This window comes from Diadema antillarum, unplaced genomic scaffold, assembly GCF_040938485.1.
Source record: "Diadema antillarum isolate AM-2024a unplaced genomic scaffold, OU_Dant_1.0 seq00001603_RagTag, whole genome shotgun sequence".
NCBI lineage: Eukaryota > Metazoa > Echinodermata > Echinoidea > Diadematoida > Diadematidae > Diadema > Diadema antillarum.
In genome coordinates this window covers 67,285-92,414 of record NW_027272317.1, presented here as the reverse complement: position 1 = coordinate 92,414, position 25,130 = coordinate 67,285, and the positions used below count along the sequence as shown (strand labels likewise).

At 37.6% G+C, this 25,130-nt stretch overlaps 1 protein-coding gene across 4 annotated transcripts in view; it reads right to left on the bottom strand.

The window, feature by feature from the left end:
* LOC139711027 (serine/threonine-protein kinase D3-like) overlaps nt 1-23,887 on the bottom strand; it is an 82,009-nt gene extending 58,122 nt beyond the window's left edge. For all 4 annotated transcript variants that reach the window (XM_071622949.1, XM_071622951.1, XM_071622950.1 and 1 more), the window contains exon 1: nt 23,542-23,887. In XM_071622949.1, coding sequence (XP_071479050.1) covers nt 23,542-23,787 — 246 coding nt within the window. In that variant the 5' untranslated portion in view covers nt 23,788-23,887. The remainder of the gene's footprint in view (nt 1-23,541) is intronic.
* Between the last annotated feature and the right edge of the window lie 1,243 nt (nt 23,888-25,130).

Below are 25,130 nucleotides of genomic sequence, written 5' to 3'. Positions count from 1 at the left end.
TAGGGGATGTGGGAGGGGGGGGGGGAGGAGAGTGATGTAATTTGTATGATTACCTCATGATCATACAAAAGACATAGAGTGTACTTCATGTAAATCAAAGTTTGATGTGAACATTACATAAAGATCCAAAGTTTGATCGTAAAATGACTGGCATACTATCTTTCTTCTAAAGACAAATTGTGAAAGTTCATAAAATCATGCCCTTGCTTGCACTCTCTGGCTCTTCGGCCATAAGCAAGCACCAATCATTTTGCTTGAACTACATTGTATGGCACTGTGCAAATCCAAAGTACACGTACATGAAAGTTTGTGTAGTCAGCCATTAAAAACAAAGTCAAGAACAAGCTTTAGTTGGTTCCTCTCAAAACAAAGTTCCATGATCAAAGCTACACTGAGCCGTAACACTTGCAACCAATCAGCTCTCTTACTGGCCCATTTCCTTGTTGGAAATTTGGCCTTCCTGTCAACATGTGTTTACATCCCATTCCATCCCAGCTCACTACCTGTCACTGATTTCAACCTAAGGCATACAGTATGAACAAAAGTAGAACAAGTTTTCTCTAGCTGTAGCAAAACATTTTTGATTGAAGCAAAGAACACGGTACTGGGATGGCTAAGAAAAGCATCACATATCACACATAACAACACTAAAACATGATCTCATTGACATCCTGGAAACATTCAGAAAGAAAAGGAAATTTTGTGATTTAGCTGTATCACACCAATGGAAAATCCATCACAAAAATTGTACTAGGAATATCACCCTTATTTCTTCCCATTCATGTATCTGTCCCCGAGTCATATTTCCTCACATGAATTTGATTACTAATTTTGATTACAACTGATGATTTGCTGACTAAAATGGATTGTCTTAAAGAGTGCAAATTAATGATTTGTACACATAAAAATCATTCATCCATGCATGTCCATGACCTCTGCACATGCACTTATTAATAGGAAGTTTTTGTAACATATTCAGCTTTTATGCATACCCTTTTGAAAGAGGTTGTTCTTGACATGAAAGCTTGTCTGAGGCTTGTCTGACCAAGGGGGACCAAGGAGGTGCTGGTGCCTCCTTGGTCTGACATAGCAACAAGTAATATGCAAACTGATTCCAGCAATTCAATTTCATTTAAGAGCAGGTTAATGGAATCTATACCTGTCTCTACACACTATGTTCCCTGGAATGAAACATCCATAAATTTGGAAACATTACAAAAATGCCTGATGTCCTAGTATTCACTCCAACTGTGTATTCCATAAAATTGACAAGAAATAATTTTGTTGATGCTCCCAAATTGGTATTTTCAGTGTCCTTCCTATGACAGTTTCGCTTGCACTTATTTTCAATTTAGAAAAATGATCATTAACATATTTCTGTGATTTGGGATGGTATCATTCTCGAGCGCAGACAGTTACAATGGATACAAGACTGCGGTAAAGTCTAGATTATTCAATGGAACAGACTACATTATTCAATGGAACATTAGAGAAAACATCTCAACTGGAGGAATATCATGTGAAGACAACAATACCAGAGGTAGATAATGCCCTGGTGACCAGCAGATGATTTGTGTCACCTGTGTAATACAGCGCCAGATGCAAGCAAAGGCCTAACTAATGTCCATCCATGGAGCTACAAGTGTAGCTCCATGGTCTATCCAAGAGACCTGCAGAGGTAACCCAATTGGGTGCTACAGAGAGGTGAGTAATGCAGGTGGGAAATGACATGATTAGGACTTGGTCTGCAGGACAGGGTTTGTGAGACAAGGTGAGAAATGGGAGGATGAGACCAGGAATGTCTATCAATCATCGTAAGGTCAAAGACTCCAGGGACAGAGACAGGGAGAGCCCTTTCTCTTACCCCCATCATGAGAACTGCAGGGGGGAAACAATGTCAGCCAACACCCTATGAATGGACCTAATTTGCCACAATTGTATAATTAGCCATGATTACACCTCAGCACAATCACCACAAGGCAGTGCAAAATTTGGGAAAGCTGACAGGGAAAAAAAATCCAGTTTGACTGATGCTTGCTATCTAACAATATCCTTTACTGTACACATTACATGCCAACTCTGTATGGTGCTAACTGGAAATCCTCCTTTTGAGCACGATGTTGTATGTGAAATTGGTGACACATCACTGACCACACAAAAATGTAGCCCCCATGCAGACAGATAAACACAAATAAAGGAGGTGAAAGAATACTAGTCAATATACTGTAAAACATGATATATTCGCGGCATGAAATTTTCGCGAATTGGAGCCGAAGGCCTTTCTTGCGGCATGAAATTTTCGCGAACTGCCACTGGCATTCAATGCATATAGTGTAGACAAGAATTTTCGCGTGCATTTTAATTTCATGAATCTTGGCGCTCTCAAAATTCGCGAAATTAAAATGCACACGAACATTCCTCGTTGTACAGACTTACTCAATACAATGTATGTGGGTTTTTTTTTTTCTAGTTCCAATTATAAGTTCTTCAACAAGCTTTCCTTATTTGGCATTACCTGATGGTCCCTACACTGTATACTCAATAGCATGTTTGAACTGCAATCATTAACCATTCAGAACAAAACAAAGGGCAGTTCTTTTTAAAGTCTATAACATCATCTAAACTACACAAGGACTCTACAATAAGTGGGACATAAAATATGTATAGAATACAATTCTGTGATCAATTGAAAGTGGTGGACGGCTGTCATGAACATGTGAACACTTGACACTGTGTTCCTTTGTCTGTACGGTAGATACTGAAAACATTGCATCTAGTTCCACGGGCACAGAATGTAATTTGCATTCCAGTGATCATACACAATACATCATCCCTCATCATAACTTACATGACAGCACATTGTACACATAGACTTCACTGTACTCTAAAAGGATTTTGACAAGAGCCTGACATGCAGAGTATTTGTACGCATGACCCTTAAAATAAATAACCTACTGCGAGACTACACACAGTGTATTGAATAGCCGTAGTAACTATTTCTCAATCATCACTAAGAACACAAAACAGTAAAATTTGTTTGCACTTGAACCAAGTGTAGTTACTGTGTAAACAATAGCACAATTGATGTGGTAACCAATTCTCTTTGACAGTCAGTTAAAATCATTTTCTCTGAACCAGCATAATAAAAACAATCCCTGAATGACAGTGCAGTGCAAATCATTCTTCTATGACACTTTATAGTTCATGTTTTTGTTGAAGAAAATAAAAGTTATATGTCATTAAAAGCAAACATGAAGCAGCATCACCACAAGACTGCATATTTGATGAATGTCTAACATGCATGGAGAATGATCAGGAAATCAATAGAGTAGGCCTTCTTTTTTGTTGTTGTTACCATCAGAAATTATGCTTCAATGATTCTACATACTGGTACTGTAAAAGCTTGCAAATATATGTATGTGAGTTGCAAATACACTTTAAAACTTATCCCTGTATTGTGATTGTATTGTGAAAGGAGTGGCCTTGACTACCCACCCTGTTTGATATTGCTATTTCTTTTTCACGTAACTGTAATATTCTTTTACTTTTGACTATTTTGTGCTTTATATTATGTCTGTTAAGATGCTGTTATTTAGTACATTTCATTTCACTTTGTTTGGTAAATTTCATGTATATAAGGGCAAGACTTTCCTTTACTTCACAACCACAAATGGAAAAGACGGTATTACATGTACATGTGGGTGTACATCATGAGTCATAGGCACATCATGCAAGTTATACACAAGTAAACCCTCACCTGGAGAAAATGCTTTACAATCAAAGTGCAGAACTGTGTATATTTGGTTCATAATGATTTGAAATACCACATATTCATCTCAATGCAAGTAAAATGTACATTCGAGCTAAGTTTCAAGTGAAAAGGCAAATTAGCATTCCCCTTTTTGACTGGTAGTAGTAGAAGATCTGTGTACACAGTTCAAGTTGTGTACTACACCTTTTACTATTTGTGAACAAGTCAATCTCGGGCATTGTTTACTTCTGGCTTGCTGAAATAATTCAGAGCGTATGATATTCTGAGAAGTGACCCATTCAGAACAATTTTAGCACAGCTTTTCTGAAATGCAAACTACGCCATGAATTCTACTTTTAATAGGAATACAGCAATGCAGAGAGTGTATTGAACCTCTTTGTTGCCACAAATGGCTGGTACAATGTAACTGAATTTCATTGTTCAATGACATGAAGACCAACAACCTACAATGTAACATCTTGTCAGCTACCAAAAACTCAAACGGATCTGTCTTCAAATGCCATATTAATGTCTCACATATTGTAATGGCACACATACACACACACACACAGACATGCACACATGCACACACGGCTATACACATTGTAATGCACAGCAGACTTGTTTACCAACATAAAAACAGTTCAAGTACATGCTCAGATTTTAGGCATACCTATGGTACACAAGGATGGTTCCCGACAGCCAAAAAGCTGGCCTCAGACTTTTTCAACAAACAATGTACAAGTAGGAACATCCACAAGCCCACGCAGAATGGATTCCAAGAATGAACTTCTCAAGGATACATAATGTATGTCACTCTATACAAAAGTAAGTGAAAATGATAATAGTGATGACTACTACTACTACTAATAATAATAATAATCATAACGATAAACATAATAATCATCATACATGTAATAATAATTAGTATTATTATAATCATTATAAGTAATCATCATAGTGATGATAATTATGTTGATAATAATGATAATAATATTGATGACAATGATGATGATGACAGGTTATTTCCAGGGACACAAGAATTGTTCTATCCTCATCAGAACCATGTACAACACTTGCCTTCTCCTTGTGCATATATATTTGTCAACAATTCTTTGTGCACATGACATGTGATCAGATTCCTGCCCTCTCTTTTTTTGTTCTTTTTTCTTTTTTAAAGAATTCATGCAGGAGTTATATATCCCTTGCCTGACAGTTCATATTTAGGAGCTGCTGAAAAGTTTCACCCTGGAAAATATTTCTGGCATTATAATGACAACAAAGTGAGATCAAATGCCAGTGAAATGAAGCATCCACATCCCAGGAGGTCTGGCATCTATTGCAGTCCCTATCCACTGCAAAGACTTTACATTCATAATCATATTCACCCCCATTAGATGAATACCAATCACCAATCTTTGCTGCTGGACAAACAGGCTGGGTTCTCACATAATTAGGGGGAAAAAAAAATGAAAATGTGGACATCTTCCATGGCATTCACTAGCCTCCAGCACTGGGTTGCCCATGAAATATGCATTGCTGTATATCGATAACTGAAACATAGCATGATGTGGTGCAATACGCCATGCACTGCAAAATGCATGATGCCATAGAATAATTTCACTTTCCATTTTCTCCACATGAACACTGAGCAAAGAGAAAGCAGCTGTCTGCTATAGACATTATAAGGCCCAAATTCACCAAGGTGGCACAATTGAAATCATAGTTTAAATCATGGTTTATGCAAATTTCTTCTGCGTACATACGATTGACAGATTGCATACGCCAACAGACGCCCAGTAGCAAATGTGCATTGCTACGCGCATGTCAAAGGTATGCTTATTTCATGCTTATTTTAGACCATGGTCTAAGTTTAAACCACCTTCATGAATTTGGGCTTAAGGGTATATAGATCATTAATATTGTACAATTATGGCTAACAGTACAATCACATTACATACAGAGAGATAGGGAGAGAAAGATAAAAGATCTGATATATCATTCTTATCAAATGCTGAGTCATTTCAATCATCTGCTCCAGAAAACAGTGATACCAGTTCATCTTCAAGTGCAGGACATACACTGTGGGAATCAGGGAAGTTAAGGTTCAGGAAAGCATGACACGTAACTACAAGTATACCAGAATGTCCCAACAATGATGCCTGCAGCAGACTGTTGGCAGAATTGGCAGAGTTTAGAGGGATAATCAGTTCATGAAAGTGTACATAAATGAGCCATTTTTATCAGTGGCAACTAGAGAGTGTACAGCACAGAATGTACAAATGGAGTTCAACTGATGCAATCGTATGAAGGTTAGGCATTCATCCTGCTATCACACCATCACTCCGAAGATGCTACAATATTCAATCCATCACTAGTCACACTTTTAAAGTCAACTCCCATCCATGTGTCAAATTATGTGATTTTACTTTGGGTGACAATAGACATAAAAAATTGATAAGACTGCCTCTTTTGTCGGGGGGGGGGGGGGAGGGGGGATATGGGACTTACAGTTGAATTTAAAGAGAAAAAGATATTGAAAATATCACCTTCAGGTTCAAAGAGTCCCTTGAAGGAAATATTGACAACTTTCACACTTTGTATCACTGAACTGAAATAATTTATTTCACATCTTTTGTTTATCGTTGAACTTTGAAGGACATATTCTGTGTTGGGCATGGTAGTCCAGGCTACAGACATACTTGTCAGCTAGGTCTTTTGTCTGTTGAAGAGATAAATTACCGGCATAAACAAAACACTATTTCACACAGCCAAGCATGTCTGAATAAATTGCATTTAGTCTGTGCCTGAGCAGCATTGCCAGCAAAATGTCAAGGAAAAAGTTGATAGAAGGAGCATGTTGCTTCAAAGCTTATTCATAGCTGATTTAATGGAATACCTGAGTCATGTGGAGGCACGGAAGAGAGAGAAGAGAAATAAAAAAGCTCTGCTTAGCAGTGATTGCTACATGAATTTCGACATACAATGCTCACCCTCTTTAGCTAATACCATATTGGTGCAATAGAATTTAATAACAAACTTTTTATGTGTTATTTTCACTGCTCTATCAGAACATATTTTTCCCTGGAACACTTCCATCATCCATCATGAATGTCTAAAAACGATAAGTAAATAAATGAGCTAAATACTTAAAAGTAATCACAGGGATTTAATTTCCTTCCCAGAAAGACACTTCTCAAAAAGGCTCAAAATTTATCTTCCACCATTTAGAATTTGCTTGAAATATATCAAAAGGGTCTGCCAACAAACTTGTCTGGCTGATGCAATTTGCCAGAATAATGAGTTGTTCTGGAAAAAATTGAGATCAAAAGTGAAAAATAAGCTCCCTCCCTATTCAGTAGTGCATATGCAGAAGGCTACTGTAAGACGAGGAATGTTCGCGTGCATTTTAATTTCGTGAATTTCGCGAGGGCCAGGATTCGCGAAATTAAAATGCACGCAAAATTTCTTGTCTACACTACTAGGTGTTTCAAAAAACATTTCCCACTTTTGATTCTTAATAATTCAAAAACTATATATCAGATAACACTATTATTGATATGAGTGATAGCTGAATAGTGTACAATTTGGTTGAAGGTGGTTTAAATATGAAAGCATAAATAAGTTTCATGAAATCCATGATTAATTTCACAGTTAGGTTCCAGACTTTGCTCTATTTTCAACCCTCTGTACAAAATTTTGCTTTGCACAGGGGTCAATAGGTGTGTATGGGAGTGTGTGGTTAACACCCTGACAATGGTCCTGAACAATGGCCAGGGTTTGAATGCTTCATTATACATTCATGAGAAATTCCACTATCACAGTTAGACTTTATTCAGCTTCTGGCAGTATCTGTGTAAAGTCAAACGCCTGTCGATACTGTCGATACTGTCGTTGAGTCGCGTCAGTGCTCTTCCTACTTCTGAAAAACAAAATTACAATGAATACCTTCTGTTCTATCGTAAACATGGTGACAGGAAGTGAAGAAAATCAATTAGAGTTTAATACACTTGTGTATATGGAGCCTTAAATAAATCTACTCTGAAACAAATCGCCCCAATGATAAATGCTGCTGAACTCTTTACCAAAAATGATCTCTTTTTATCGAAAAAGCGAAACATTTGTCAGACTATTTCATTAGTAAACAGTTGTATTAAAATGAGGAACTTTAGATCATTCATGCTTATTTATATCCCAAATTTAGTGATATGTCAGAAGCAAAATTTGAAAATGATTGCCAGTTGGAATGAAATGTGGTGTTTGCAAGCACTTTACCGTGCATGAATTCAGACTAGCAGTGACCAGGGCAATCCACATGAATTATTGATTAAGCATTCATGTGCCTGGGAGCGCCAGACTGACGCCTAGTCAACAGGTGGTTCAGGCATGTCCATTGTTCAGGGCCATTGTCAGCACACACTCACATACACATCATTGGTTCCTGTGCGAAGTTCAATTTTTGTATAGAGGGTTAAAATTTGACCAAAATCTGAAACCTTACTTCAAAATCAATATTAGATTTAATGAAATTGATTTATGCTTTCACATGCAAATTACCTTCAACCAAATTGTACGCTATCCAGCTATTACTCATATCAATGACAGTTTTATCGAATGAATAGTTTTTGAAATATTTATGATCAAAAGTGGGAAATGTTTTTTGAAACACCTAGTATATGCATTGAACACCAGGGGCAATGCGCGAAAATTTCATGCCACGAAAAACGCCGTCAGCTCCAATTCGCGAAAATTTCGTGGCGCGAATATATCATGTTTTACAGTATGTAATGGTCGATTATGCCTTACCGATTGTTTTTAACCCATCCCCGTCAGCTCCCACAAAAAACGTGGTTTTTATTATTTATGACCAAAAGAGGGCGTCCTAGGACCTCAGGCTTGGCCAGGAGCTGTAGAATAATTTTAGCCAATCACAGAGATCCTTACTGGGACTCAGAAAAATAATTTATGCAAAGAAACATATTTTAGAATGTCTCTTATTGGCCAAAACACCTGCCAGGGGTTCGAGCCTGCTGAGAAACTAATCAATATTCATGTTTACAGCGCGCATGTATCTTTGTTGCCCCAGCAACTGCAGTGATTTCTTACGCGCGGTATCGTGATATCGATCTCCTCATAGAGTGCTTGACGATATCTCCTTGTGTGTGTACGTGTACTGCTATGCTATGCTTATGCTGGGGCGGGCACGGGGGTGTACGTGTGTGTGTCGAATTCCATTTACGTTAGTGAGTGTGGGTAACTTCTCTAGGTTTCCCGTCCATTTCTCTCTCTCTTTTCTCTCTTTTGCTTTCGTATCATTCTATATCTTTCATTCTCAGAGAACAATCGTACTTCTGAGAGTGTTTTGTTCATTTTTTCTAAGTGATTATCTCGTTTGCAACAATTTAGAGGTGAGTTTTTGTCCTAGTGTTTGTTGAGTTTTTTGATTGAACACGATGTAGCTTATCTACGTATGTGCGCATAACATCGTAGCTTGTGTGGTACCCACTCGTTTGTTTTCCGTGTAAGCATTTTTGCCGTAGTGTCTTCATCGTTCGTCTTCCAAGCATCGTGTTTTCACCCTAGTTTTTCTCATCGTAGTTTTTTACCTCGATTTTTTTTTGGGTGCAAGATGTTCTGTGTATTTTTTTCTACGGTAATATGCCATCGTTGATGATCTTCGTGTATTCATTACTAGTTTTTCACCTCCGTTTCATTTTTGTGTACAACTAATGTCTGACGTGGCGTAGTTACAACTATGTTTAGAGCTAGTAGTTAGCTAGGTCTGCGATGTCTGTATCGTTTGCTGATATGTTTTGTGAGCTGAGAGTGACTATGATGGGAGTGATATTCAGGGTTTTGCTGTGGTTGAGGTGATGGCAAGATGTAATTTATTTTGTGTAACCATGTATGACATTGATGATGGCGAGTAAAACTACGACACGAGTAACCTAGCCTAGGCCAATGCAAATGACGAGAGCTAGAGTGACACTGAAGAAACGGGGGCTGATGCTCGCTCGTGCACGGGAGTGGTCTAGAGACCTTGCATTACAGTTGTGTATTTATTTTTTTTTTCCTTTTTCTTATTCACTCGGGTATTGTGCTACCAAAATTCGTGTCTCTGAAGAAACTCAACCAAAAGCTTGACAACAAGTTTGCATCAGGTCTATTCTGTAGTACTAGCACTAGGTTCTAGATCTAAATCATAATGGCGATGCTAATTTAGTTTTCATTTAGAACTCGATGAAATCCATTTTCTTTGCTCATTTTTCAACTGATAAATTATTTAGAACTGTACTTAAATTCTGATGTACTGCATTCACCATTGTAATAAAAAAGAGCCTGCTGATCAGGTGTTTCATTGTATCCTTTTCATTTCCTCCCTATCCTTTTGGTTTCCTTCCTGTCACTTTCTTCTTTGACCCTGGATGGAAAAAAAAAATCCCATCTTGCCATGTAAAGACAGAATACATAACCATCATGAAATATCATGACATTGAAGTAATAATAAGAAATATTCAAGTGACCAAAATACTTGTTTGTGAAAATAAATAACAAATGAAAGGTGATTTCTTATGGAGCAGTTCTTTCAAATGTCAAACAGCTTCGATAATGAAGCAAGTGAAATCTGAAAACTATCCTGGCAACAAGTTGAAATTGATAGGGAATTCTGACAAAAACTGTCACACCATTTGATGTTTGAATTTGTCTTTTTATTGGATGAGGTTATAAAACTAAGTGCCGCCGATAAAATAACAATCCTCTCAATTTGAACAAGAGCAGTAGGGTGGTACACTAGTACGACTCAGTAAACAGCTGATTATTTATGCATCGTATCCATGGGCAACTGCGGGGTAACTGCAAGAAGGCGCAGGAAATTAGACTTGAGTCAAGAACGACTATTTATTATTATTTTTTTATTCAAACTTTTTTTTTTCTTGGACTAAAAAAAAAACCCCAAAATATTTCATATTACGCTTCTAAAATATAAAATGAATATATGAAGTCTTTTTATCGTGATTTTATGAAGAATTAGAATTATTAAAAAAATATAGATACTAGACGGGCTGAACAAGGAAGTCTAATTTCACCCCAAGAATTTGCAACACACCGCATCTCGGGTGCATTCCTAGCGTTCTTGCCGCACTCTCACGATCACCTAGCTAGGCCATGTGCACAAGCCAGTCACATGTTCACAGTACACACGTTGTTAGCCAGTTCACCGATCTCATTCCTGATCTCGTGCGTGTAGAAAATTCTCTCAAAACTAAGCCAGACATGATTTTGGAACATACATTACAATGTCAAGACCTTTTCAGTGGACTTTGAATTCGCTATTTGTCTGTTTTAGCTCTTGAATGTACGACTTCGAACGTCCGATTTGTTTTTCACAACACCACGTGGAGTCCCGGGTTTTCTCAGCCCCATGCTTCTCCACACATGCACTGTGTACCTGTGTACACACACAAGCCATCGCGATCGAAGTTTGAGCGATAGCGATAACATGTGCGGAGCAGACATGCGGATTTCAGCACAGGGTAAATGAGTAGTTGAATGTATCACGATTGTAAAACAAATCTTTTTGTATGTCTCTGCAAATTTGAATTAGGCTATCTCAGCATAGATAGATTATGATACATTACAAAATAGATTAGCCATAGCAAGAACTTGCTTACATGAGAGTTATTAGATAACGTTGCAAAATAAAAACCCCGTCATTGAATGGAATGTTCCAGAGCTATCTCGGGGGCGGGGGGGTGGGGCTCGAGGACATTATGGACACGTCGATTCGCAAGTGGGTAAGATGTGATTACAGATGGCTTGAAATGAAGAGGATTTATCAATGAAATACACAGAAACAATATTTTTTCATAATTCCTGCACAATTTATTATTTCTTTTCATAAAATTCACATAAACTAGTGCTGTATTGAGTCAACTAAGTGCATATTAGCACGAATGTACACGCATCATCCCTCCTGCCTAGTGGGAATGACACAGGCAGTTTTTTCCATGACGTATGAATGCTCTTCGCGTGTAGATCGCGCCGTAGGGAAGATCGCGCCCAAGTTCATGGCCAACTTACTAGGCAGGCACGATATTACAGATTACACAGAGGCCCGTACGTGGATGGGTTAACAAGGTGCATGTAATTCACTCTCGCCTTGAAAAATCAATGAATACTGGTATGGCTTAATTTGTTGATTGTCGATTATAAAACATTACATACAATGAATAGCAACCACAATCAGATATGTCCCCAGATTACAATAGTGTCAGCAAACTAATTGGTTAATATCTACATTTTTATTGTTACCAAACTGAAACTGTGTTATCAGAGTATGCGTATGCACTTTAAGTACCATCACTTCAGTGTAAGGAGAGTCACCTTCCCCATGTAGTTGTTCATACTCTCCCTTTGTGCATCTGTACAGTGTGTATGTGTTTATGGACATACAGTATGTGTGTGACAAACAAGAGAAAGGAGGGATAATGAAAAGGAATTTGTATGAGAAAAACAAGTTTGTTGACAAGTGTCATAGTGTACATGTTGTTCACTTGAATGGCATTCCAACAGATACACATTCATACGCATTAGCAAGGTAGCATCATGACTTGCTATGAACAATAAACTATGTAAGGGTTATTTTTGTGGTTGATCCATTGAAGGAAGTTTTGTTGTAGTGGTACAATTAACTATGAGAATTGTATGGTACCTTTATCACAGTTTTGTTTCTGGGTGTCATAGTGAGTGTGCACTTGTTGCCATGGCTATAGTAGCTTTACTGTGCATGGCTTAGTGTAATGCCCACATACTGTGATTCATGTGGGGTGATTTTCAAAGGCCAATACCAGTCACCAGTTCAGGTGGAGCCCTGCGTAAACAGGAGAAAAACATGTCTCCCAACCTTGCCCCCGACAACGATACTTCTGTAAAATAACACTTTATACACAAAATACCCAAGTGTATATTATGTACATGAATGTACATTTACTGTTATGTACATGTATACAGTACATGTATACGTACAAGATGTTTCATACATAATGTACTGAAAATGACAATTATTGATCGAGTTACTGCACACTAGCGTGCATACAGCTGGCAAGTTTTTCAAGAGTTTATCACTCTGCCTGAGTGACATGTGAATCCAGCTGTGGCAATCACTGAACTGTTCACCATGCTTGACCGGTACGGCTAAAAAGCAGAAAATATGCTGAATTATTGGCCATCTAAGGGTGCCATTTCATATGGGTCTGTGGCCATTATACACAAGTTAAAATCTATCAGGGGAAACCAAATTAGTGGCCACTACGCATACTGTCTTTAACACAGCTTTTCTCTCTACTAGGGGGATTTTTCAGTGGGTGTATACAGTAGGTGGCCGCTAAGGCAGGTTTGACTGTATCACCAAAAGGTTTCTTTAAACCACAAGATTTGGGCACGGACAACCCAAATATCTGATGTTTCTGGAAGCCTGTAGGGAATGAGGAAGAAAAATAGGGCAAGACTGGACTTAATGATTTTCTACCACAGAAAAAAATCTATGAGGACAGTTATGTTCTCACGCAATATACAGTACGGACAATATTCCTTGCTTGAAATACATATTCGTCACTACATGTATGTACAATGGTACACACTATTGAATCAATGGCAATTTACTTTTTTCAAGCCTGCAAGGGATACCATTGTTCCCATCAACATGAATTTTATAATGTTAAATAGAAAGATTTTCTTTCAGTTTTTGAAAAAGAAGAAGAGATCATATTCTCAGCACACACTCATGCAAATGCTCCACCCTTTAAGTTCATGTCTGTGTAAGGGCAAGGAAAGAGAGAGTCTGCATCACTGCTCATAGCTCCTTGATGTGAAACCACTCCTCATTAGCAGTACATGGAAAATGATTCATAATTGTGACAAAGCTCTTGGTATGGGCATTCTACAACATGGTCACTGTATACACTGCATGAATTGAAAATTCCATAGTGGTTTAATTTTCACAAATTTCATGCAGTGTCTTTGAAACGCGAAAATAATGTGCGAAAACAAGAAGTGAAAATATAATTTCTTTTTTAAAAAGAAAACCAGCACTGCACTGCACACAACTACATGTACAATACTGTAGGTCTAGCACGCAGCATGGGCCATGACTTGATGATAGCTGAGGCGTAACATCACGTTAGTACAGTACTTTGAATGCAGAACACACTGCTGTTTATGTACACGTACAAGGAATCACTGCGTAAAAACGTTCAGTACTACTATTACTGCTTGTTACTCATTCTTATTCATTTCGTAACAAGCGAAGTAATGTCAAAAGATTACTAAGCCCTTGCAACTGCAATATTAACAACATGCCAAAAGGTTTGACAAGTGGCAATTTGCGAAAACATCTGACTGTACGTGAAAATTTCAGCTTACAAGTGTATACAACATATTGACTTGTAATTTGTATAGTACAGCCCTAACAGCTCTGGCAATAGAAATGTACACTTTAGAAGCAGAATCTGTGTACCATGTGTTTTAGAAGAAACTAACTTGAAAATAATGACTACTACAGGCTAGGACAGTCCCAAACATTTTAGATTACTCTAGCTGCACAGACAGTGCATTAGTTTTAAAAACAAAACAAACCAAGAACAACAATAAAATAAACAGAAGACATTGACCTCGGCAAATGGTGTGTGGATATGCATAACGTTGCACTAAGAAAATATTACAAGCCATTTTTGGACATTCTATATAACAAAAACAAGACAAATCATCAAAACTCAGATTGTCAGAATGGCTTTCTAAATCTTACCTGCTATCATATGCAAATTGTTTCTTTACCAAGGGTACTTCAGTGATAGTGTAAGTTGCCATTCTTTTTTCTTTTTTTTTTTTGGGGGGGGGGGGTTATGATCCCACACATGCATATAATCGATTAAAAAAAAACCATACATTTATCATTTCTTTGTTTACAACATGGCATTCAGGAGAAAAGTGTTGTCATAATGATTTTGTGTGATGGAGGCAATGGATATCATGTGTATAGAACAACTGTCTGCACATATTTCTAATGTATATCGACGCACATATTTCTAATGTATATCGACAAGACTAATGATATGAAGCTTTGATGGTCCAAAACCATATTGTGCAGTTCTGCTTTTAGACACACAACATACAATTGTACACTTTTATCTGAATCACGTATACAATGTATCACTCACTTCAAGTGAGTGAAACATAATTTCAACTATCTAATCATACATTGTACACTGTAAAATGTTTTCCTAGTACCTAACGACAGCTGTTATCACTACCAGTCAATACACTCTGTTAAAAATATAAAATGATACAAACATGCGCTTACAACTGTATGAATGAAATACAGCACAGCACTACAAGTTTGCCTACTTTTGCCGGTCTCTGTATAACATAATAGGCACTGGGTAATATTCATTATTGGATATAATGTATGTAATCATTACATCTAACAAGTAAAGAAATAGCACAATTTTTACCAAAGAAAACATGAGCAATGTTTTTCATAGGAAATATCTATGGCTGATAAAATAACACTTTGGTGCAACGGTAATGAGAGTCAAGGCTACTGTTTCATAAACATCTAATTTAAAGATGATACATTGTAGCCCCACCCCTAAGACAATTAATGGAACACAAGTGTCCGGATATATGTGCACTACCCAGGAGATGTGGTCTTACAAGTAATGACAAGGACGAATGAATTTTAGTGACTATTATGATATCTGTTTGATATCATGATGTATTAAGATGGTCTTAGCACTTCCTTCAATCACAGATTTCACTTACATTTGTAACTGTATCACTGATCAGTCACTTTTGATGGTCAATCTTGGATTACAGACAATTTTCTCAGAGGGATAAAATCATTTTCACATGGAATACCCTCCTTCGCATGACATTTTGGTGAGGAGGTATTGTACCATAAAGAGAAAACAAGGCCATGTCCAAGCAAAGAAATTTCACTTACATACCGGAAATAATCATAGGAATACTGAGTCCACACTTTCAATTTGAGTCTACACTTTCAATATGAATGTAGCAGGAAGATTACACAAGTACAGCATGTAGTCAAAGAAAGCTTTTGGAAAAATTAATGAGCAACTTTCATTTAAATTGCCAACCTTGGTTGAGAGACTAATCTTGCACTCCACTTTTACACTTGATGCTATTAGGAGGACTTCAGTTGTTTATTACATACTGTAAGCAAGTTTTATATCCATACTGGCTGTACTTTCATAAGAAGTATTGTTCCCAATGTTCCTCAAGAACACAAAGTTTGCCTGAGGCTGGTTTGATGTAGCAACAAGCAATGCTTGCTTACTCTATTCAATAATACTATAATTCTTCTTCTTAGATATACACTGCATAAGGAAAAGAAGTTTGGAAAGAACTGAATACAGTAAGTCATTACTGCATCTTCAAAAGAAAAATCATCACTTAATTCGTGTGAACTGAGATATGTTATTGCCTGAGGTTAAAGCATAAACAGTTGGTGAGTCAGAAGTACATTATATACATTGTAATGTGTTGGTACTGATTGATGAGCAGAAAGACAGTAGAGACTGGATGTTACAGGACAGCTCCTGATTAACCAGTCACAATGACAGTGCTCATTCAAACATAGTACATTTGTATGCTGGGTGAGAAAATTTCAGTCTACAACTGTACAAGACATATATTCAACTAGCTACAGATGGATACTGCAGTACAAACTGGCATGAAGGCATGGGCTATAGTTTGACACTTGTCCCTGGCTTGGATTTTTTCTTTTCCAAACTGTACAATTTGTAGGCTGTGCTGTTGATGCCTTATTCTTTTCATTTGATCGTATTTCTAAACACTACACTAAAAACAACATTTGTGTGCAACCCTATCCAAACTTAAGATGGAAGGGTGCTGTAATCATTTGATGCTGTATACTGAGGCATGAGCTGTAGTTTCTTACCACTTTTGAGAAAGAGGTACAGACTGTATTGGAACAAAACATTTTGGAAAATTATATATACACCTGTATATACTGTTTATCATACAAATGAAATAAAAAACAAAATTAAAAGGATAAGGAATTTAGTCACTTGCCTCATAGGGCAACCAGAAACCCATTATCATGGTCTGAAGACCACTGGACATAGCCTTCAATAGTGCAAATACTTCAGATTAGCTTGAAATTGGTGTCCTATAGATCTGCATGTACAGTGTATATTGAAGAAATAAAATGCTTGCAGGGTACATTGTATGGATAGTACCTGAATAACTTACCTACATGTAGCTCAACATGCAACTGCAAGAACAACTGTTCATGACAGCTTTATAACCTCTGGCTTCATGACTAATGCATCAGCCTACAGCAGCGTAATACAGCTCTATTCTCGATCAACTCGGCTCCCCTTACAGCTAAAAAATACTGACTCTTTAGTCTCATAATTACCCTCGATGAGCACATGACACATATTGTAGTCATGAGCAGACACCAAAATTTTTCAGGATTATCATACATAATGTCTCACTGTCAGCATTGTTACATTTGTGAAAAGGTTTCCATGCATGGACAAATTAGCTGGCTTTTTTGTTGTAACTGCGTGGTACAAGTTGAGCCAAATGCCCCCTAATGTACTGCATAGCAATGTGGTCTTGTGTTTATTGATACAAAGTGGGTCACAATTCTGACTCTCTACGTGTACAAATGGTTGTACTTTGTACATAGGTTTAATCCCCGACTACAATGTAAGTACCAGATGTTGCACAGAACCAGTATAATATCCAAAATATCATAATTTTGAAAGAGTTATAAACATCTAGAAGTCGGACTATCAGAGTGCTTTTATTCATCATTCTGTATCTTGTCTAAGAATTATGAACATCTAGAAGTCGGACTATCAGAGTGCTTTTATTCATCATTCTGTATCTTGTCTACGAATTATCAATCTTAAAGGGAACACAAACCCAAAGAGCAATGTGGATTGAGTAAAAGCAGTAACATTAGTAGAACACATCAGTGAAAGTTTGAGGAAAATCGGACAATCAGTGCAAAAGTTATGAATTTTTAAAGTTTTAGTGTTGGAACTGCTGGATGAGGAGACTACTAGAGGTTATGACCTGTGGGAGGACCACAATATAAAGAAAATATAAAAGGAATTCCACAAAAATTCATTTTTCTAGCAAAATGAAAGAGTTCTTGACTAACCGCTTTCAGAAACCAGGGGGAATAAGTGCCACCCCTAACATATGTCAGTTATCAAGTTGATGGAATATGTAATTTTCATGAAAAATGAATTTTCATTGAATTCCCTTTTTATTTTCTTTATATTGTAGTCCACTCATACGTCATAACCTCTAGTAGTCTCCTTACCCAGCAGTTGCAACACCAAAACTTTAAAAATTCATAACTTTTGCATCGATTGCCCGATTTTCCTCAAATTTTCACTGATGTGTTCTACTAATATTACTGCTTTCACTCAATCCACATTGCTCTTTGGGTTTACTTTCCCTTTAACATACTACTGTATACATTGCATGTGCATCAGTAATCACTGTGCAACCGTAAAGACAAGTCCACCTTCATATACGTGAACATGTGGATTGAGTGAATGCAACAATATTGGTAGAACACATCAATGAAAGTTTGGTGAAAATCTGACAATCCATTCCAAAGTTATGAAATTTTACAGTATCTGCACAGTCACTGCTGGATAAGAAGACTACCACAGTGTATGATGTCACATGCGTAAAACGATATAAGGAAAATAAAAGGAGAATTTCACAAACCTTTACTCTTTGAATAAAGTGCACATTTCTTCGACTTGTTACTGACGTATGTTAAGGGTAATATCACTGCCCCTGCCTTCTGAAAGAGAGAGGTCGAATGATCTTTTATTACATGAGAAAAGTGACAAAATGTCCAATTTTCTTTATTCTTTCTTTATATCGGTATCGTTGTACACATGTGACATCACAAGCTATAGTAGTCTTCTCATCCAGCCGTGACTGAGCAGAAACTTAAAAAATTCATAACTTTTGAATGGATTGTCCGATTTTCCTCAAAGTCTCACTGATGTGTTCTGCTAATATTGCTTTATTCACTTGACCCACAAGTCTATGAACATGAACTTGACCTTTAAGTCTTATTTGACTTCAAATGGTTTTCTTGCATTTTTCCTAACTTGAGTTACTATCAAATAGTAATAGTACATGTATGTGCACTATATGAACTGTCATAAAATCTGTAAATGTACAAAAATTCATACTACAGTGTACTTAGGGCAAACTACCTCATCTGTAGGCATTAACCAACTTTAAAGTCTAACCAATGAAGAGCGCAACATGGTTGTACTTGTACAATTTGGACCTACTCATTATGGCATTAATCTTGATTGCAGGCAAGCACTGTCCTGTCTACATTCATTCAGTATTCATGTGCTAACTGTATAGTATCTTTGGATAGAAGCATGCATAACAATTGTCATTCCTCACTGAGCGCATGTGGAATATTTACCTCCGCCGAGGGAGGAGGTTATGTTTTCGTTACCGTTTGTTTGTTTGTTTGTTTGTTTGTTTGTTTGTTTGTTTGTCCTTGTGCAAAATAACTCAAAAAGTAGTTAACGGATTTGGATGAAACTTACAGGAAAGGTTGAAAATGACACAAGTAACGAACGATTAAATTTTGGTAGTGATCCGAGAATTCTTAAGGGAATTTATGAAGGATTTTTGGTATTTTGACAGGTAGGGTCAATGAACTTGGGAGTTCAAGCTGCGCATTTTTTAGGTTTTCAAACGCGCACTAAAGTGCGTGCTCCAGTTTCTGCAGCTGGGCGAGGCGCGGTGCGTAGCTGAGGGTTTATGGCGTAACAAAGGCTTCTATATTGGGAAATCAGGCGATTTTTCAGCATGTATACCTGTGGGTACAAAAATCACTGATCTCTATGGAAGAGCCCAAAGAGCTTTTCCCCAGAGGTGGAGAGGAAAAAAGTCTCTTTGGGAAGAGCAAGATCATCGGTGGAAAGTAACTGCTTGGCGGAGGTCTGAGTGCTTTTCTAGTTTGCATTGTGGACATTTTCACAAATTGTGCACTTCAGTGGACTGGTACAAAATAATAACATTTTGTCTGTACAAATATTGGGGTGATTCCAATTATTTAAAAAGAAATGGTCTCATCAGTGAAGTCATAAATAAGTGAAGCTCAACTGAACTGACCAAATTATTAATGCAAAAAAAAAATTAGATTGCAGTATTTGGGGAATACACGTAAGGCATGTTTGCCTAAGATAGATTACAATAGAAAAAGGCATCTGGTCTTGTGACATCACAGTGAGCAATTGCCCTAAGTCCTGTAATATTTGTACCCTACTAACAGGAAGTCGTACTATGAATGTGTACACTCTGCTGCATCACTTGCATGCTGCATCCGCAAAATCATACGCTACATTGTGTTAGAAACCAAACTATCATTAAAGGACAAGTCCACCTTCATATATGGTTTGTGTGAATGCAACAATATTAGTAGAACACATCAGTGAAAGTTTGGGGAAAATCTGACAATACGTTCAAAAGTTATGAATTTTTAAAGTATTTGTGCAGTCACTGCTGGATGAGGAGACTACTACAGTGTATGATATCACATGCGTACAACGATATAAGGGAAAAAAAAGGGAATTTCACAAAACTTTACTTTTTGAATAAAGTGCACATTTCTTCGACTTGTTACTGACATATGTTAAGGGTAATATTATTCCCCCTGTCTTCTGAAAGAGAGAAGTCAAGTATTCCTTTGTTATGAGAGAAAAGTGAAAATATGTTGAATTTTCTTTATTCTGTCTTTATATCGTTGTACACATGTGACATCACAAGCTATAGTAGTCTTCTCTTCCAGCTGTGACTGAGCAGGAACTTCAAAAATTCATAACTTTTGAACGGATTGTCTGATTTTCCTCAAACCCTCACTGATGTGTTCTACTAATATTGCTGCATTCTCTCAACCTACATGTCTATGAAGGTGAACTTGTCCTTTAACTGTTACTGCGGGTTGAACACACATGCTGTATAAACCATAGGGGGTCCTAAATGTAAGCATGATTACCAAGGGCTTTGAAGAAATATGAATTCACAAAAGGTTTCATGCATATTTTCCTGCATAATCACGAAAGATATGCATCTTTACTGGAACATCAATTGCTCATTTAGTGGCAAGTAATTTTTCTAGGTGTCCAAAAATGCATACTATACAGGTCTACTTGCTAGGAAGGAAAAACAACTACAAATGTATACATTGAATGCTGTATTTTAGTACGGTATAGTCATAAAAATGCTTTTAATATTATAGTTGTATGTATATCTCCTTCTTGATAAACAAAGTAAAACATTCTGTTCAAAGCAAATGAGTGCAATGACAGAATGACATAAATGTAACACAAATAATGTCAGATCACAAAAGTACATTCATAAAATATTCATGCTGCAGGCAGCTTTTATTCTGTTAAGGTCAAGAACATGAGCGTGCAATGGTGTTTGGTCAAGACAAGAAGTCTGGGCCTCTCAACATTTTGCTGCTCATACACAAACACAGGCCCCAGGCCATGTTGTAAACATGTTGTCTTCACACTTATCTCAAAATACAAGCAAATAGTATGTGCTGAGTCATCACACATGAAATAGTTAGACCTAGACACCATAGAGACAGAAATGACAGTGTATGTATGTGTTGCTATCATTAAATTTCCTCAAATTTGACAGATCATCATAATATGTTTGTTTCTTCTCTGTTATCATTTTAATCATATGCTGCAGATTTCAAGTTCTTGTGTGGACAAATTTACATTTAAAGCAAGCCACCCATAATTCAACCTAATGCTCTCCAAAATTTGACCACCACAACTACTGTACGTAGAAACCTATGGCACTGGTTTGACCGCACTTGCACGCGGTCAAATTTTGGCACGGGAGGTTGAACAGGAGGTCGACCCTTGGTACAGGTCCTATACACGTACTTACAGATACATGTAGACACCATACATGAAACATGGCAGACCTAAACTGAGTCTCTTCATGTCAATATGCAAACCCAGCGCTAGTGTACTTTTGCACCTCCTCATTAATTGATCTCCAAACATGCACAAACTCACTCTAAATATTCAATAACCAAAATATTTGCCTCTAAGTGAGATTCAAGTCCAGTAGAAATGAGATAGCCTCTGTTTTGACAATTTTAACGGTTGATCACAGATAGTTCACTCTGCGCTAACTGCGTTGCACCGAAGCAGACAGCGTGACACTGGTTATATGAAACACGTTTATGGCACGGCCCTACGGGCTGCGAGCGCTGTGATTAATCTGAATGCAGCAATCTCATAGCAATCACAAGCAAGTTCTTCTATGGCATCTTTAAAAAAAGATTTATATGTTTTCCGCTTTTCCCTCCAGCTTGTACAGTTGTGCGGTAGCGACTGAGCTATGTTTGGGGTTGTTGTGTTGTTTGTGGTGTGTGTGTGTATGTATGTGCATGTGTGTGTGAGGCTGTGTGTTTTGAATAAAAATAAGGTGGTGAAAATGTGATATATAAAAATATAAAGAGAAAGGATGGGAAAAATGGGAAATTCATAAAAGTAGTAAAAAGGCTAACCTGGGAAAAAATAAACCAAAACATTAATTAAAAAAAAATAGGAAAGCAAATACAAAAAGATTGAAAACAAAAATGCAATAACGGAATAATGAGAAATGAATCAAAACTGGATGAAAGGAAAGGTCAGTAGGAAAGAAAGAAAGAAAGAGAATTGCACAGGTAAAAGAAAAAGATGCATCAAAAGGAAACATAAGAAAAAGATACTTGATTGGAAAGAAAGGAAGGGAGATGGAGGAAAACATAACCGGAAGGAAACCAAAACAGATATAGAACCTAGACCCTATAGGCAGAAAATGAGATTGAATAGGAAACAGAGAAAAGTCAGACAAGAGGAAGTCCACAAAGAAAGGAAGGAAAGGCAAAGTTAGGAATACCTGAATATTGAAGAAAATGGAAAAAAGAATCAAAGACAGAAAAGAAAGAGAAAGACATAAAGGTATGCATACACATATGCTCAAATGCTCTGTAAAACCGTTTCCGCACGAATTAATTGAAGAAAAGGGAAAAACAAATTTTAGCTTTTCAAAGATTCCATAGACAAAGCCACTGTAAACGCTACATTCATACCAAATGATCACCCCTTGCTTGCAAGCGCTGCACGTATTCGTACTGTTCAAATTGCTTGTGTGCAGAGCAGCATTTCAAGCAATTGAGGTTTTCCTACACTTGCAAAACCGTTAAAACGTAACTTGTATCCGACTTCGGAGACACAGATGCAATTATTTAATGTTACTGAATAACTAAGGTTTGTGCATGTTTAACGGTTAGAAATCATTCGAGGAGGAGGAGCGAAAGTACACTAGCGCCTGCAAACCCCAGTCTGTCTGTGACTAAATGACTTTCTTCCACTTCTTCACTACCCATCCACAGTAAATAAGCCATCTCCCGGCTGGCGGCTCCCCATGCCCATGCATGCATGATGCAGTGTACACTGTCACTGTATGAATGTTGCCTCGTATGGTCGGTAGTAGGGCCTACTTCCACTATTACTAACTAGTGAACTAGTGTACTCGTTCTGAGTCGTAGCTGCTCCATGGAGAAATGAGAATATTTAGAATCTGTTGTAGGTCAATGGAATACATGCAGCAAAGTTGCTTTTAGCCAATCACATCTTTCAGCAGTGTTTGTCTCCCTGTTTACTTACCCTTTGCCTGACCATTGAGGTAACGATTTCTTTTATGAGTGGAATGGAGGGATCCCCGCCCTCTGGGGGGATCTGAAAATTTTCTCGCACGAATCCGATTTGCACCGCAAACGATACTCCGTGAACCAAGCCCGGTCGGGTTGTTGGTGGTTGGAGCGGCAACTCTTCGCCCATGTTTCTCCTTTTATCGACAAACAAAGAGGGTCCAGAATGTGCAAGCACTACTTCTCCAGGATACCTGTTCATTGGCACTCCATTTTCGCGATCAGGGTGCGGCGTAAGACAGAATCGGGCACAGCAGATGAGCCAACATCCATTTCAGTGTTCCCAGTGCTTCTATCAGAGTTCCGTCATTTCGCTGAAAATAAACATGGCGCGGGTCACGTGACGCGAGAGGACGACGATCTAGGGAAAGGGGTCAAGGATCGCAGAAATGTTCGGACACGACAATTCGGCGCGACTTTCCAATTTAAAATTACGATTTGTGTGGCTGAGTTTTTCTAGTCTTAAAAATTAATTTGGGGTACATTTCCGGATAGACATGCACATCTGAATGTCTTTACACAGACATTAAAAGCCAAGATGAAAGCAGCTGAAGGCGTCGACTGATGACTTTTGACATAATCATTCAACAGTTCAGTTCCCAAATATTTGTCCTCTCGTGATTTTGATGGCTTATTCTTGAGCCATTTTTTTTTTTTTTTTTTTAGGAATCCCATTTTCAATATGAATTAAATGTATGCTCATTGGTCACGAAACTATGTAGGCCTAATAATCCGAACGTTCAAGTTGTAATATATTTAGTGTTCTTCCTCTTAAGACATTTATTTTCTAGTAGGCCGATAGGCCCTACTTTGCCACAAGACATAATTAAAGGAAACAGCATGTTATCGTTAGATATCACTGCATATCGTCATGCTTCTGGTAACTTTTTTTTTTACAAAGGCCAACTTTCGTCATTCAAATCAATGCCACAGCACATAAAATCGCCAAGACTCTCTTTCTCTCTGTTTTTTTTTTAAAAATCATTATCGATGTAATACAATAGCAAATGAGTTTTAACATGAAACAAAAATTGCGATCAATCTATGGATGACCACGCGCAAGTGAGAGTTGGGCGATTCATGTACATCGTATAACATAGCATGCGACATAGTAAGTGGCGGATGATGAGTAGGTGTACTTCCTGTTGTCCACACAGGGACCAGTGACAGGGACTTGAAGAGGGCGACACCAAGATCCAGGAAGCAAACAAAGGGGCGTGGCCCATTGTCATTTAGGGGAAGTCCCTCCTTTCCTTTTGTTATTGTGCGCGCTATGATATCCTTTTTCGTATTTCGTGCTTTCTATATTTTCTATACTAGTAGTTCATATTCTGATCGCGACAGGATTTAATACGAGTACATAAGACAGGAGAAGAGTAAATTTCTGGTGTTTATCGGACAATTTCTCCCAATATGTTCTTTGCACTGTCAAGAAATCATTCTTTCAACTCAGCTCAGTTTCAGTTTCATTTTGATTTTACTTGTCCACTTGTAGACCGTACATATAAACAGAAATACACGTACACAAATAGGCCTACAGAATGA